This window comes from Microtus pennsylvanicus, chromosome 3, assembly GCF_037038515.1.
Source record: "Microtus pennsylvanicus isolate mMicPen1 chromosome 3, mMicPen1.hap1, whole genome shotgun sequence".
Taxonomy (NCBI): domain Eukaryota; kingdom Metazoa; phylum Chordata; class Mammalia; order Rodentia; family Cricetidae; genus Microtus; species Microtus pennsylvanicus.
The window spans coordinates 15,178,095-15,193,748 of NC_134581.1; the positions used below are offsets into that span (position 1 = coordinate 15,178,095).

The 15,654-nt window shown below is 45.5% G+C and overlaps 1 protein-coding gene across 1 annotated transcript; it reads right to left on the bottom strand.

The window, feature by feature from the left end:
- Positions 1-9,882: 9,882 nt before the first annotated feature.
- C3H3orf62 (chromosome 3 C3orf62 homolog) lies at positions 9,883-15,490 on the bottom strand. Its single transcript, XM_075964616.1, has 3 exons — positions 14,954-15,490; positions 12,894-12,964; positions 9,883-10,290 (listed from the first exon to the last, which is right to left on the bottom strand). The coding sequence occupies exons 1-3, from the start codon at positions 15,367-15,369 to the stop codon at positions 10,025-10,027; spliced, it is 753 nt and encodes a 250-aa protein (XP_075820731.1). The 5' UTR covers positions 15,370-15,490; the 3' UTR covers positions 9,883-10,024.
- Positions 15,491-15,654: the final 164 nt, after the last annotated feature.

Here is a 15,654-nt window from a genome sequence, read left to right on the forward strand (position 1 = left end):
CCACCAGAAGGAAGCTTTGAGACCAAAGGACCTTATTTCTGGTGAACAAGAAACTTGTTATATTTTATTTTTATCTCTGTTGATGTTTGCTGTTTTAATTCAAAGTTGAGATCTTGTGAAGTTTTTTTCAGTTAGTATTTATGACTGAGCCCTTCTTGAACCGCCTCACTTTAAAATGCCAGAGATGGACCCCATGTTGCTAACTCTGCTGTACAAAATGCTGTTCTTCAGCAGTACTTCACTTTTTGGGTGATGCTGTCAAAGTTCACTGTGATTCAGTGTTCCATGAGCTGGATGTTTTTATAGAATAAGTGGTAAACTTATCTCCTAACAAGGCTGAGATAATTAAAAATTACACTGTATGTCTCTGGCAATCATCAGGAAAGGGTATTCTGTTTCTTCTTTTATTCCTATGGCTTTTTACTTTTTTTTTTAATTTTATTTTTTGTTCCTGTCATACTTGTTGAACATGACATAGTCTCAGGCATGCCCTTGGAACACACAACATTTTTGGCTCTTCAGATGCTCGTAGAGCTGTATGTAGCTACACAGGGGCGGATATAGTGGGAGGTCTGGGGTGGGAGGATGGAGAGCCTGCTGAGTGCTCCTCCCTCTGTTACTCCAGGATGGAAATGAAGCTGACTACAGCACTTACTTGCCTGACAGCCCAGTATCGATTTACATATCACTGACAAAAGGCCCTTTTACATTTAGAGAGTGTTGGTCCTCTCCTTCACCATCCTCTTGCTCTGTTTTGTCTCACACTGATGGAGCTGAGTTAGTGTTCTTGTTTTACTTGCCTTGACCAGAGTTATAAACTCCAGAAGTAAGAACAGCACCTGCCTTGTCTGTGCTGTGTCCTCAGCACACAGGAAAGTGTCTGACTTGGTACTTACTGGGGCATAGGTTGCATTTTTAGGCAAATGGCTTTTTAAAAACCATCTTAAACCAGGTAGGTGGTGATTGCACAGGCCTTTAGTTCCAGCACTCAGGAGGGAGAGGCAGGCAAATCTCAGAGTTTGAGGCCAGCCTGGTCTACAAAGTAAGTTCCAGGGCAACCAGGGCTATTACATAAAGAAACCCTATTTTGAAAAACAAAACAAAACAAAAAACCAAACAACCCCCCCCCCAAAAGCCCTGTCTTGGAATTTGAGTCTTCCATAGAGCCTTGTGCCGCCCCTCCTCGTGTTGTCCAAAGCTCCAAAAGGCTCATGCTTATGTCCACGTCTCTCAGCAATTCCTGGCAGCTCTTCCTTCACCCAGTGTGCTGAGAAAACAGTTGCCTCACTGGTAGGTTTGTAATTTAGATTTTGCTTTTGTTTTGTTCCTGAGAGACAGGGTTTCTCTAGCTTTGGAGCCTGTTCTGGCACTCGCTCTGTAGTTCTGGCTGGCCTTGAACTCACAAAGATCCACCCCCACCCCCACCCCCGTGCTGGGATTAAAGGTTGTGCCATCACCACCCAGCACTAGATTTTTTTTTTTAAGTCAGTCTTGACAAAACTCTTCTTTATCATACGTGTTTCAGAAAGCCTAGGGTAGGGGCTGGAGAGATGGCTCAGTGGTTAAGAGCACTGACTGCTCTTCCAGAGGACCCGGGTTCGATTCCCAGCACCCACATGGCAGCTCACAACTGTCTGAAAATGCAGTTCCATGAGATCTGACACCTTCACACCAACATAATAAAGTTAAATAAAAAAAGTTAAAAAAAAAAAAAAAAGAAAGCCTAGGGTAGAGAGCTCTTCTACACTAGGGCTTGGATCTTTGTCAAATACATTTCCTGAGTAAAACTTTGTTGCTTCTGTAAATACTTAATTGAAACCTAAAATATTAATGTTCTCCCACAGAAAGAATAAAAATTGCCAGAACCTTACATGATCTGGAATTGACAGTCTTTTATTATGATGATGATTGGTGATTGCCTCGGCGGGTTACTTAGTCTAGGGTTAGAAACCCACCTAGCAGTTCAGTTATTCCAGGGTCATGGAGAGGCACTACCTGGAAGATAAATGGGCTAGGAAAGAGGAAGAAGGCCATGCAAAGTTTGTCAGAGCCTCCATTTATTAGAGATGGGTTACAGCTTTTATAGGGTAAAGAGTTGGGGGATGGGCACAGGGGCCTGGGCTCTTGCCGCGTGGTTCACGTTGGTCACATGGTCCTCGTTGGTCACGTAGGCAGGAGGTTATCTTCAGTCAGGTCACTGTAGGCCTGGAAGTTGACACACCTAGATCCCTAGATAGTTTGGAATGTGGGGTGGGTTCCGCTAACAGATAGTCTCATTAACAGCCAATTTGGGTGTGGGGTAGGCTTTGATTCCTAACACAATTAGGGGTGTGGGGTTCTCTGCAGACTCCCCAGGGTGATGGTTCCTGTAATGATTTTAGGAGGAAATTGGCTCCTGACAGATGATGATGATGTATACAGCATTTTGCCTGCATGTGTGCCTGCACACCAGAAGAGGACACCAGATTCAATCATAGATGGTTGTGAGCCACCATGTGGTTGCTGGGAATTGAACTCAGGACCTCTCAAAGAGCAGTCAGTGCTCTTAACCTCTGAGCCATCTCTCCAGCCAAGTTGACAGTCTTTTCAGCAATTCTTAGCCATCAGACTATTGACTTCTCAAGTCTCCCTATTTATGCGACTCTTAATTTTTTCCCCCTGCAATATTAAGCTTCTGTGCCTCAGAGATGTACCATGTGGGAGCCCTTTCCACAAATCTTCATCAGTGTACCTTGAACACTAACATCTTACTGTAAGCATTGCGGCTCGGATAGAAGGGATCCTGGCAGTTGGGAGCCAGGGAGTAGCACAGTAAGTGTAAGAGAACCCTGGGTGGAAGAAGGGCAGCCACAAACTGTACAGGCACAGGGTTTATATAGGGCTTCTTAGGGGCGGAGTTTTTTCAGGAAGATGATTTTCAGGGTGGGAATTGGTCAGATTTCAGTCCCTTGGGGGCAGATTTGGCTCTGGTTTCAGGGCCAAACACTGGGGTTTTTTGTTGTTGTTGTTTTTTGTTTTGTTTTGTTTTTGGATTTTCAAGACTGTTTCCCTGTGTAACAGTCCCAGCTGTCCTGGAACTAGCTCTTGTAGACCAGGCTGGCCTCAAATACACTGCAATCCGCCTGCCTCTGCCTCCTGAGTGCTGGGATTAAAGGTGTGCGCCATTACCGGGCCCAACTGGCGTTTTTTAGCTTTTTGGCTCTAGTTTTGAGGCCAGAGCATATTTCTTTCACTTTTCTGATTCTAGAACCAACGTGTGTTTCTTTGGCACTGGTTTTAGGGTCAAGGTATATTTCTTTGGTTCTGAGTTTGGGACTAAAGCATTTCTTTCACTGGCTCAGGTCTCAGAACCAGTGTGTGTTTCTATCACTGGCTCAGGGTTCAGAACCAGGGTGGGTTTCTATCACTGGCTCAGGTGTCAGAACCAGTGTGTGTTTCTATCACTGGCTCAGGGTTCAGAACCAGGGTGGGTTTCTTTCACTGGCTCAGGGTTCAGAACCAGGGTAGGTTTCTTTCACTGGCTCAGGTGTCAGAACCAGTGTGTGTTTCTATCACTGGCTCAGGGTTCAGAACCAGGGTGGGTTTCTTTCACTGGCTCAGGGTTCAGAACCAGGGTGGGTTTCTATCACTGGCTCAGGTGTCAGAACCAGTGTGTGTTTCTATCACTGGCTCAGGGTTCAGAACCAGGGTGGGTTTCTTTCACTGGCTCAGGGTTCAGAACCAGGGTAGGTTTCTTTCACTGGCTCAGGGTTCAGAACCAGGGTAGGTTTCTTTTACTGGCTCAGGGTTCAAACTCAGGGTGGGGTTTCATTCACTGGCTCAGGGTTCAGAACCAGGGTGGGTTTCTTTTACTGGCTTGGGTCTCAGAACCAGGGTGACTTTCTTTAGCTGGTCCCTTTACCCTATACTTACAATTTCATCTGTGTCATGATTGCCTTAGCATCCTACTAGCTTATTCCTGGGTGTAAACATGGAAGGACACCCCACCTTCAAAGCTGCCTGTTTCCTCTGGAATCTTCTCTGAGGTTGAAAAGGGAAAGCCCAGGAGAAGGCCAAGAAGTTAGGGAAAGTAGGGCAGGAGGACACTGTCCTGTTCCCTGAGTTGGGAGGAATCTGAGCATTGCAGCTCAGATAGAAAGGGATCCTGGCAGTCCGGAGCCAAGGAATATCACAACGTCACTGTAAGAGCAGCAGTTGATAGCCCCGCTCCAGGAGGTTTCCCAATGTAACAACTCTGCTCCAATAGAAGAGGGTTTTCCCAGTTTCCCAAAGTTGAAGTTCTGCTCTGCTCCGCTCTATTCTGGTGAAAGGTCATCACCCAAACCTCATTCAAGAGATTTATTGGGAGGGAGGGATCCAGGAGAGTGGCTGCCTCTGCCAGGGTGGAAAAAGCAGCAGCAAACTGAAGAAGGAACCGGCCTTACATAGGGCTTCCTATGGGCAGAAGTTTCCCAAGAGCTTTTCAGGGTGGGAATTGGTCAGATTTCAATTGCTGAGATTGTATAAACTGAGAGATTGGCTGGATTTCATGCTCAGGGATTGGTTGGTTTTTGTACTGATTTGGTCAGGGGGCAGAGTATATTTCTTTGGCCCTGGTTTCAGGGCCAAAGTGTGTTTCTTTGGCTTACCCTTTTACCCTACAGTGAGAGCTGGAGATGACAAGACAGGTGCCTGATGGAATGCCCTGTCTGGCACAGGCACGAAGGTGTGCTCACAGGGGTGCCTGGACACTCACCTGGGTAGGGTCTTGAACTAGATGTAGGCGGCCAGGGGCAGGCAGGATTGGAAGTGTGGGGGGTACTGCCATGCAGTTGGCCTGAGGCCGCAGTCACAATTTCAAGCTCTGACGGCAGCTGCTCTGCCCCTGCCTGGCCTGCCTTCCACCTGAGATTTGTTTAACCCTTTCTGCAGCACGCCTTTCCTAAGCCTTCCTCCAGCCCTCTAACCTTTTGTTCTAGGACTCTCTGCAGATCAACCCTTGCCTGACTGTCTCAGAGTCTTCCAGTCTACTTCTAAAGCTTTGACTTTAGCATCTTGGTAGGATGTAGCCTTAGAACCTGAGAATCGTAAGGATGGATGGCCCAGCTTCTCATGCCTTATGCTGGGATTTGGATTTGCAGTTTGCAGCTAGCAGGTTTCACTGCTCCTATTTATTCTTGAATTTTCCTTGTTTCTATTTTGATTCCGGTAATCCAAATTGCAGTTTGGTGTTTCCACGGAAACAATTCAGTGATTGTTTGGTGTGCCGAGATGAACTGCGGGGGAGGGAACTGAATGACGTCAAACATTTTCAAGTTTCTCAGACGTGACTAGGGTCAACTGTCACACATCATGAATATCTTTGACCCTGAAAACCTTTAGTTTTACTAAATGCTATGTTCTAGCCTCCTATATTCTCTCCAGCAAATTCCTGAAAAACAGTTCCTCCTCCTGCCCCTCTGAGCAGATGACAGAGGCAGGAAGGGCTGTTAGGGGCACATTAGTGAGTCAGGAGATGTAAACAGGTGAGGAGGAGGTCTGTGTGCTCACCTGAGTAAGTGGTGTCAGAGGCTGGGGCTTGCCTACATTGCCAAACATCTGTTTCTACAGAGGGAAAATATCCCCAACTGAGATATTTTCACATAAAGCTTTGGCTAAATCAAAGCCAAAGTGTACCTCCCTGACTGGCCAGAGGGAGCCTCGTCTATCTCCTTGAATTGGACCCAGATTCCCAAGGGCTAATCGCCACCATAAACAAAAACAAACCTGTCACTTCAAAGTGTTCCATAGTTAGGGTTCTGCCATCCTCTGTGGCCACCTCCCCTTCAAAGCCCTGCGTGCAGATACTGCACATTGACCAGTGAATTCAACTGGGACTCTATTCTGTGAGACCTGGGGCAACTATCCTGAAGACTCCAGGAGTCCTGTGTGACCCTGGAGTCCATCCATTCAGTCCTCACAGACTGTCACAGCTGGTGACAGATAGGCACCTAGCAACAAATACCCATGATTCATGGACAGAGATGGGGATTTAGAACAAAAACATCTTAGGACTGGGGGTGAAGCTCAGTGAAAAGCACCTGTCTAGTAGGTCTGGGCTCGGGGGTTGATTTGTAGACACACACACTGCACACTGTGACTTCTTTTTTGTTTCCTTTTTTCTTTTTCTTATTTTTTTTTTGGCTTGGTTTGGTTTATTTTTTATTTTTTGGTTTTTTCGAGACAGGGTTTCTCTGTGGTTTTGGAGCCTGTCCTGGAACTAGCTCTTTTAGACCAGGCTGGTCTCGAACTCACATAGATCCTCCTGCCTCTGCCTCCCAAGTGCTGGGATTAAAGGCGTGCGCCACCACTGCCCGGCTGGTTTGGTTTTTTTAGAGACTGTATTTCTTTGTGCCCTGGCTATCCTGGTCCTTGCTTTATAGACCAGGCTGACCTTGAGTGCTGGGATTAAAGGACTGAACCACCACTGCCTAGCAAAATATAAATTTTTTGGTAGTATCATTATTTTATTTTTTATTCTTTTTATTTTTATATAAAATATTTTTTTAATTTAATTTCTGTTAATGCTTCCCTACAATTTTTTTTTTTTTGATATTTTGAGACAGAGTTTTTCTGTGTAGGCCTGGCTGTCCTGGAACTCACTCTGTAGACAAGGCTGGACAAAATTTTGCTTTTACATTAAAAAAAAACAATTGAGTTGACTGCATTAAAAATTTTTTATTTAATTATATTTTATGCATGAGTGCTCTCTGTATACCTGCAGGCCAGAAGAGGTTTTCAGATCCTATCACAGACGGTTGTTGAGTTCCCATGTGGTTGCTGGGAACTGAACTCAGGTCCTCTGGAAGAGCAGCCAGTGCTCTTAGTTTTTCAAGACAGGGTTTCTCTGTGTAACAGCTCTGACTGTCCTGGAACTAGCTCTTGTAGACCAGGCTGGCCTTGAACTCACAGAGATCCACTGGCCTCTGCCCTGCGAGTGCTGGGATTAAAGGTGTGCGCCACCACCACCTGGCTCGCAGTTGATTGTACTTTTAAATGTTATATTTTGGGGGCTGGAGAGATGGCTCAGAGGTTAAGAGCATTGACTGCTCTTCCAAAGGTCCTGAGTTCAATTCCCAGCAACCACATGGTGGCTAACAACCATCTATAATGAGATCTGGTGCCCTCTTCTGGCATGCAGGCAGGCATGGAAGGAATGTTGTATACATAATAAATAAATAAATATTTTAAAAAAAATGTTATATTTTGGAATAACTTTAGATTTACAGAAGACTTCAAATATAGTGAGCATGTGTAAACTCTGCCCTGCTTTCCCAGTGTTGACATGTAACTGATAGATTTGTCAAAGCCAGGAAACTAGTGTCAGTACATTAAACACCAGCCTTCACATAGCTCTCACTCTTGTGAACGTCCTTTACTCTCAGGCACAGTCCAGGATTCACGTGCTTCTCGGGCACCGTGTCTTCTCTGTACTGCTGCGGAGAGGTTTTGAATCCTTTTCGTGGCCTTGATAATCCTGAAGTTCTACCCAGGGATACTAGAACATCCACCTGTCTGGGTTTGTCTGACATTTTTCTCAAGGTTATAGACTGAAGACTATGGGTTTTGTAAGCATATCACAGGTATCAGATTTGCCTTGAACACTTTATGCCAGTGGTTCTCAACTTTCCTAAGGCTGTGATCCTGTTGTGGTTGCTAGCATTCAGGCAGTATGCTAGCCTGCATCCTGGGGACCTGGCAGGATGCACTCAGGCAGTTCTCTGGCCTGCTCAGGGTCCTGACACTCTGCTGCAGGGCTCCAGCACATGCTACATTCCCTCATGAAAAGTGACTACCTGCCTCCTGCCCCTCTCTCCTTCCTCCCTCCTCCACCTGCTCCTGTCTATAAAACCATTTTGTTGCTACTTCATAACTGTAATTTTGCTACTGTTATAAATCATAATGTAAATATCTCTGTTTTCTGATGGTCTTAGGTGAGCCTGTACAAGGGTCATCAGACCCACAGGTTGAGAAGCACTCCACTGTGGTGTTGTCAAGAATTATTGTAAGCTGCTGATCCTCTTGCTTCGTCTCCCAAGTGCTGGGATTACAGGCATTAGCCATCACATCTACATCTTACGATTTTTAATTTGAAAGATTTGGGTTTTTATATGTATGTATGCCTGTGTGAGTGTATGTCACATGAGTTGAAGTGCCAGAGGAAACCAGAAGAGGGTATTGGATCCCCTGGAACTGGAGGTGTAGCACCCCTGGAAAGGGCAAGTCAAAGACTCACAACCACTGAGACATCGCTCCAGCCCTCCTTTTCATTAAGAAAGGGCCTAACTACATGAACCAGCTGGCCTCTGAATTGGTCTTCACCTCCCAGTTCTGTGAATACTGCATGCACCACACCTGTCGTCTAACCTCTACATGGCATTTGATAAATCTCGGGATTTGTCAGCTCTGCAGTTTTTCTTTCCTTTAGTCTTCGAATAAGAGTAACCAAGTCTAGCTGGACAGTGGTGGTGGCACATGCCTTTAATCCCAGCACTTGGGAGACAGAGGCAGGTGGATCTCTGTGAGTTTGAGGCCAGCCTGGTCTTCAGAGCTAGTTCCAGGACAGCCAGGGCAATACAGAAAAAAAAAAGTCTAAAATAAAAAGAGTAACCAAGTCTAGTTCATTCTTAAGGGTGATGATGGGTAAGAGAAAAAGGCAAAAATTAAGTTCCACCTCTGCATCTGTGGGGTTTGCTGGTGCATACCTTGTGAGACAGAGGCAGGCTGATCATTGTGAGTTAGAAGCCAGCCTGGTCTACATAGGGAGTTCTACTACAGCCAGGAATATATACCCTCTCTCTCAAAAAAAAAAAAAAAAAAAAAAAAACAAAGTCCACTTCACATACAGTTAAGCAATATGCTTGCTTGAGAAATATTTTATGAACATGAATCTCAAATAGGCTGACCTCTCTAGAACAACCTGAGCAGAGGCAGCCAAGGATGCTATGAACATTCTAAGTCAGGCTGTGTTTACTGAATTTCTCCCTCCTGCAGAGATTAAATGGCAGTTAGTCAAGAAGAGCCACTGACTAGATGTCCTTTTCTCTTGCCTCCTTGGTGGAAACCAGTAAACACTCATCTCGGGGTATTTGACAAGGTGACCAGGTGACCGTACGAACGCCACTGAGGAGTGACATGTTGCCTCTATTGCTACACCAGTTGAGTACCACTGAGCCAAATCCCAAGACTAAAATAGCTGTTAAAATAATGGAACCATACACTGAGTCATCTTGCTTGCTACTGTGCTTCTTCCTTTTCTTTCTTTCTTTTTGCTATGCTGACCTCAGGAGGGCAATGCGCAGGATGCACTCAGGCAGTGCCCTGGCCTGTCTTCCTGGCCTCCTTCTGGACTTCTCTGTCTTGGCTCAGCATGGTCTTTGCTGTAGAACTTCTCATGGTGGGATGATGTGGTTCAGGTGTGAACCTGTGCTGACTGTCCCCTTCCTGCCCCCCCTCAGCTGGGGTCCATGTGTCTGTGGAGGATACATAGGTCCTAAAGGAGACAGTCTGGAATCCTGCCAGACGCTGACTCAAGTAGATCTACACAGAGGCAGCACTCTGGGGGGATAGGGATAGGAAAATAAGGGTGGTAAACCAAAACCTGAAGAAAGCCTGGGTGCAGGAAACAGGGTTCCTGTGTGCAAAGTGTGTGAGGGGAGCGGAGGGCCCAAGCCAAACTCGAGTGTGAGCCTGGCTCTTCTGAATCGAGTTTACCTGTGGTGGGCTAGTCCCAGGTGGCAAATCCATCCTGGTTACAGTACCCATCTTTTCCAGGAATCTGGAGAAAGAGCAAAGGTACAACCTACCAAAGGCATTGTATATATTGAACACCAATCAGAAACACACTTTAAAAAATGTCAAGTCAAAAAAAACTCCAAACATTTCAAAATAACAGAATATTAAAGCCCAGACTCAGCTCACAGTGGGATTCGGCAGGAGTTACAGTATGTGGTGATTCAGGCTCTGCCAACCCCTTGTCAAGAGTCAGGACTTGCTGCTGCTAACCTTACTCTATTTGGTATTTAAAAGAGGTCATCAAATTGTAATCCTCCTCCAAGTCCAGAACGGTCTCAACAATATTCTGGTCATCAAAAGCCTGCTTGAGGCTCCCAGGGTCAGCATCCAAAGACTTCCGAGGGCTCTCGTCCACAAGCAGGGCCCAGGCCTCCTCCTTAAGGGGTGAATCTTGGCAGCGTCCACACACACGGTTCAATTCGTTTTCAAATTCTAGTTTTCCAGCCAGTTCTTCAATAGTTCGGATACTCGTATGGTCTTAAAACAATAACAAAACGACATTCAGCTTTATAGTTCAATTTAGAAGTTTCTGAGAACAGCCAGGCAGTGGTGGTACACACCTTTGATCCCAGCACTCAGGAGGCAGACAGGTGGATCTCTGTGAGTTCTAGGCTAGCCTGGTCTACAGAATGAGTTCCAGCACACAAAGATACCCTGTTGTGGTGATATCTTGTTTGCACAAATAAAGCTTGCCTAAAGATCAAAGGGCATAGCTAGCCTCTAGTTAACCACAGAGGTCTGGAGTCTATACAGATAGACAGGAAGTGATATGGCTGGGCAGGAAGAGGAAGTGATATAGTGGGTGAAGACAAGAGCTCAGTCTCTTTTTGGCTGGGAAGTTGAGTAGATAAGGTGGCCATGGTTTTGCTCCTTTGTCTCTCTGATCTTTTATTTTTCCCTCTATATGACTCGGATTTTTATTATTAATACCTATTAGAACTCATGCTACATATGGGTGCCTGACATGAGGCCAGGCAGTAGTGGCTCATGCTTTTAATCCCAGCACTCAAGAAGGTAGAGGCAGGTGGATCTCTGTGAGTTCTAGACCAGCCTGATCTACAGAGTGAGTTCCAGGACAGCCAAGGCTACACAGAGAAACCCTGTCTCAGAAAAAAAAAAAGTTTCTGAGAACATTTCATACTTAAGTTAAAAAGCACAAAACTAATGTATGTAACTCATGAAAGAATCGTTGTCTAGTTTGATACCTTACTACCACAAGCTAGCAAGCAAATAGACACACAAACCATAAATGGGTAAGCATTTCAGGGGCTATACAGAACTAGACATTCCTGTGACAGCACACACAAGTGAGCCACCAGCCCTGATTATCTGCGCATTCTCAAGCATAGTATAAATGGAATACGCCTGCTTGTTCCAGCTCTCAGAACTCGCTGACCTGAGGGGGTGATGAGGAGGTATGAAAAGCAGGGTCTGCGGATAGTCAGGAGGAGACAGGTACTGGGAGGTCCAAGGAAACAATGGGCAGAAGCAGCAATGACTTCAACTGGGGCTAGCAGAGGACAGTCAGTCATCCAAAATTACAGAAAGGTTTTGGGGCCCAATGCAAGCACCATCCCTCATTAGATCTCCCTTGAGTCCTTTCTAACCTGGGGATTCTTCCATGTCCACAGTTTCTGGCAATGCCTGCAGCTATGTATCCCCTAACCAGGAGATGCTGGTTCACCGCAATGAGTCATTTAGAAATAGGACACACAGTTCAGAGAACATACAGATATAGAATGTATGTAGGATAAACGTCTAACTGCTGGGTGTGCTGTTGCATGCTTATCATCCAGTACTCACAAGAGTCAAGCAGGAGGATTACAAGTTTGAGATCAGCCTGGCCTATCCAGCCAGAGTCTGTCTGAAAAAGAAAAAGCTTGGTGTAGCCCAAGGGAGTCTCAAAAACAAAACAAAAATAACAAAAATGGGATGGGTGGTGTAGGGGCTGCAAAAGATGGCTCAGTTGTTAAGAGGACTTTCTGTTCTTGTAGAAGAAAGACACATTTAGTTCTTGGCACCTACGTAGAGGCTCACAACTCTGGAATTCCAGTTCCAGGAAATCCCAACACCTCTTCTGGCCTCTATTCACAAAGCACACACACATATGGTCCCCAAATATACCTGCAGGCAAACACTCAATCTTCAAACTGTGCCTAGATTAATAAAAAAAAAAAGAAATTAAAAAAAAAAATTTAAAAGAAAAATGGGGCTGGGTTGTGGTGGCACACTTTTAATCCCAGCACTTGGAAGGCAGAGGCAGGCGGATCACTGTGAGTCCGAGGCCAGCCTGGTTTACAGAGCAAGTTCCAGGACAGGATCCAAAGCTACATAGAGAAACCCTTTCTCTAAAAACAAAACAAAAAGAAAAAAATATGGAGCTTGAGAAATGCCTCAGCAGTTAAGAGCATTTAACTGCTTTTGCAAAGGGCCCAGATTTAGTTACAGGCATCCATGCCTGGTGGCTCATAGCCTCCTGTAATTCTAGCCCCAGAGGGAGGCAACACCTTTGGCCCCTGAGGTCACCCACACTCAAGATACACACAGACACAAACATAATTAAAAATAATAAAAGTGCTTGATAAAGGTAAACTGTCTAATAAGACATATAGTACTATGCTAAGTGGCTATTTCTAGGGAGACAGATCTTATTCTTTGCAACAGTGTCTCACTCTGCAGCCTAGCTTGGCCTCAAATTCATACATATCTGCATGCCTCTGCCTTCCAAGTGCCGCGATTAAAGGCAGGTGTCACCTCACTCCACCTTTGCATTTCCCACCGGGTGGACTATTTGTTCTCTCTTACTCCTTGGGCCTGTACCCCATTTCCTTCATCTCTGCACTAAGGTCTGAAGGCTGTTCTCTGTTCCTTCAGGGAGCCCAGATTATAAAACACTTAGGTAATGATCTTATTGACTTGTGACCTCACTAGGTTACCTGTTCATTGAAGAAAGGGGCAGTATTGATGATTTCACGGTTCTCTACTGAGTCTGCTTTGGCAAACTAAATTTCCAAACAAGATGTGTGGCCTCCTGGCCTATGTGAGGGACCGAGCAAAGAGTGGCCCAGCTTTCTACTTACCAATCATATCCAGCAGGTCCTTTGTGACCTCTTGGCTAGAACTGCTCAGCAGCATATTTGAGTCATCCTTCCTGCAGCGCAGATGGGTGCGGGTGGGGGAAGAAGATGAGGAATTAGATATTCTTTCAGGAAAATACTGAAAAACTTCAGATAAACCAGCGGTGGTGGCGCACACCTTTAATCCCAGCACTCGGGAGGCAGAGGCAGGTGGATCTCTGAGTTCTAGGCCAGCCTGGTCTACAAGAGCTAGTTCCAGGACGGGCTCCAAAGCTATAGAGAAACCCTGTCTCAAAAAGAAAAAAAAGAAAAGAAAAACTTGAGATAATCTAAAATGCAACTGATTTGATGTTTGTCTAATTTTGTTTTGAAGATTTATTATATATAATGTTCCTCCTGCATGTATGCCTACATGCCAGAAGAGGGCACCAGATCTTATAGATGGTTGTGAGCTGTCATATGGTCACTGGGAATTGAACTCTGGATCTGAGCCATCTTTCTAGCCCGTTTTGTTTTTAAGACACAGACTAGGTTGTCCTGGCTGGCCTGGGACTTCCTGTGTAAACCAACCAGGATGGCCTCAAATTCAGAGATTCCCCCTGCTTCTGTCTCTTGAGTGCTTGGGATTCAAGACATGCCACCATGCCCAGCTAAGACTAAAATTTACTGGTGACTACCTTTTATGCTCTGAGAATAACCAGAAACTGATAACTAAGTCAGTGAAGAACCACAGCAGCATCCTAACGACGATCCCACTACAGGTGTACTGATGTTCACGAAGCCAGCACGCATATTTCAGTTAAAGAGTTCTCAATTACTTGACTTTGGGTTAGGCAAGATGGCCAGACATCTAAGTCAGATCACACACAGCCATCCACCCAAGAATGGGACAGTTTATAGCTACTTAGTGGCTGTAAAGGAGACAATCAAAAGGTATTTTTGGTTTGGTTCAGTTTAGTTTTTGAGACGGGTCCTCTGTGCAGTCCAGGTTACCCTGGAACTTGCTCTGTAGACCATGGTGGCCTCGAACTCAGATACCTGCTTGCTGAGATTAAAGGTGTACTCCACCACAGCCTGGCTGCAACACAGACACAGATAAAGCCAGGAAGTAGGACCTCGTCATGGATCTAAGTGTGGGCAAAGGAAGGTAAAGGCCACTGCCCTGGCTACGAACATGGAAGATGGTATGTGGTATTTTTGTTTTTGCAGCTTAGAGTGTTTGTATTTAAATCAGATCACTCAGGATTAGTAGCTCATGTCTATAATTCCTGCACTTGGGACTTAAGACTCAGAGATCCGAGTTCAAAGTTACCCTCACCTACACAGGAGCTTAAAGCCATATGGTCTACATTGGAGTTTAAAAAAAAAAATAGGCTGGCAGAATGCCACAGCTATGCAAATGCAAGCGTGACAACTTGAGTTGGATCCCTGAACCCACAGAGGAGAGAATCGACTCCTCAAGGTTTCCCTTTGATTTCCATAGGCATGCTATGTCATGCCTATGTCTACACTCCATCCACACACACACATACATACTAATAAAAATATAAAATGAGAAAAAATGGGCGGCTGGAGATGGCTCATCAGTTGAGAGCACTGGCTGCTCTTCCAGTTGCACAGCACCTACATGGCAGCTCACAACTTTCAGTCCCTCTAGCTGCTGGGGAGGCAGTGCCACAGCCTCTGCAGGCAAAACATCGACACATACAAAATACAAATTAGGAAAACCCTCCAAGAATAAGAGGAGCATTGCTAAGGCTTGTTGATAAGCGGTAGAATGTTTGCCTTAGCATGTCCTCAACAACCACCCACACATTTAAAATAATTACTTAACACTGATTGCCCTCTGGGTACCATAGTTTCCATGCCTGGATAGCTAGAGTTTTCAGCCCAAATATATACAACAAAACATAACTGTTGGGGTCAGATTCTAAAAACTGTGTATCAATTTCCTGTACATTCTTGGCACTCCCAAGAGAAGGCTAGCTTAATAACAAATCAGACCTTTTTTTAAGAAACGATTCTCCCTAATTGATGCTATTAAGCAATCAAATTAAAATCACCTTAAACTTTCTTTTCTCCAGTTTTCCCCATCTCCTGCAGCTCTCCAAAACTGTTTTTCACGTGCCAAAATGGAAGAGTGCATCAAGACATTTTCCTTGCTGATCAGAGGTTTTCTTTTAGGGTATAAAGGAAGGGGCTTTGCATTAACTGGGACATGATGTGGTGCAAAGACAGGGTTCTCATTCTCAGGAGCACATGTGGCACCAGCGCAGGGGGCAGCAGAGGGGCAAGCTGCCAGTGGGTTTCGGCAGAACAGCCTGTGCACGGGCAGAGAGGCCAGCGATGGGGCGTCCAGCCTCTGCGGGCCTGTGCACTCCTGGGAATGCCTGACTCCTTCAAAGGCTCGGTCTATGGCTGCAGTCAGCTCCTTTCTGCATCTTCGTAGTTTCTCAGACATTTCCCTAAAAGCGATCATTCCTTTTATTATTTAATAATCGGAAATGCACAGAGCAACGCGGTAATGATGCTATACAAGAGGCTGAGATTCTACCCGGATTTCAAGTTTGATTTACGCTTACACATCATCCTTCTTTTCGAAAACTCTGAGAGAGGATTATTGCCCACCATTCTCAGAACCCCAGATCGCAGGGAAAGGCCTGATACACCCCGCTTAACCCTCAAGAGCTTCCTTAGCTGGTTGCCTCTGGGCCTTTCCCACCGCCGCCCCCCACTGCGACCCAGTTGTCTGGGTCCCCAAACT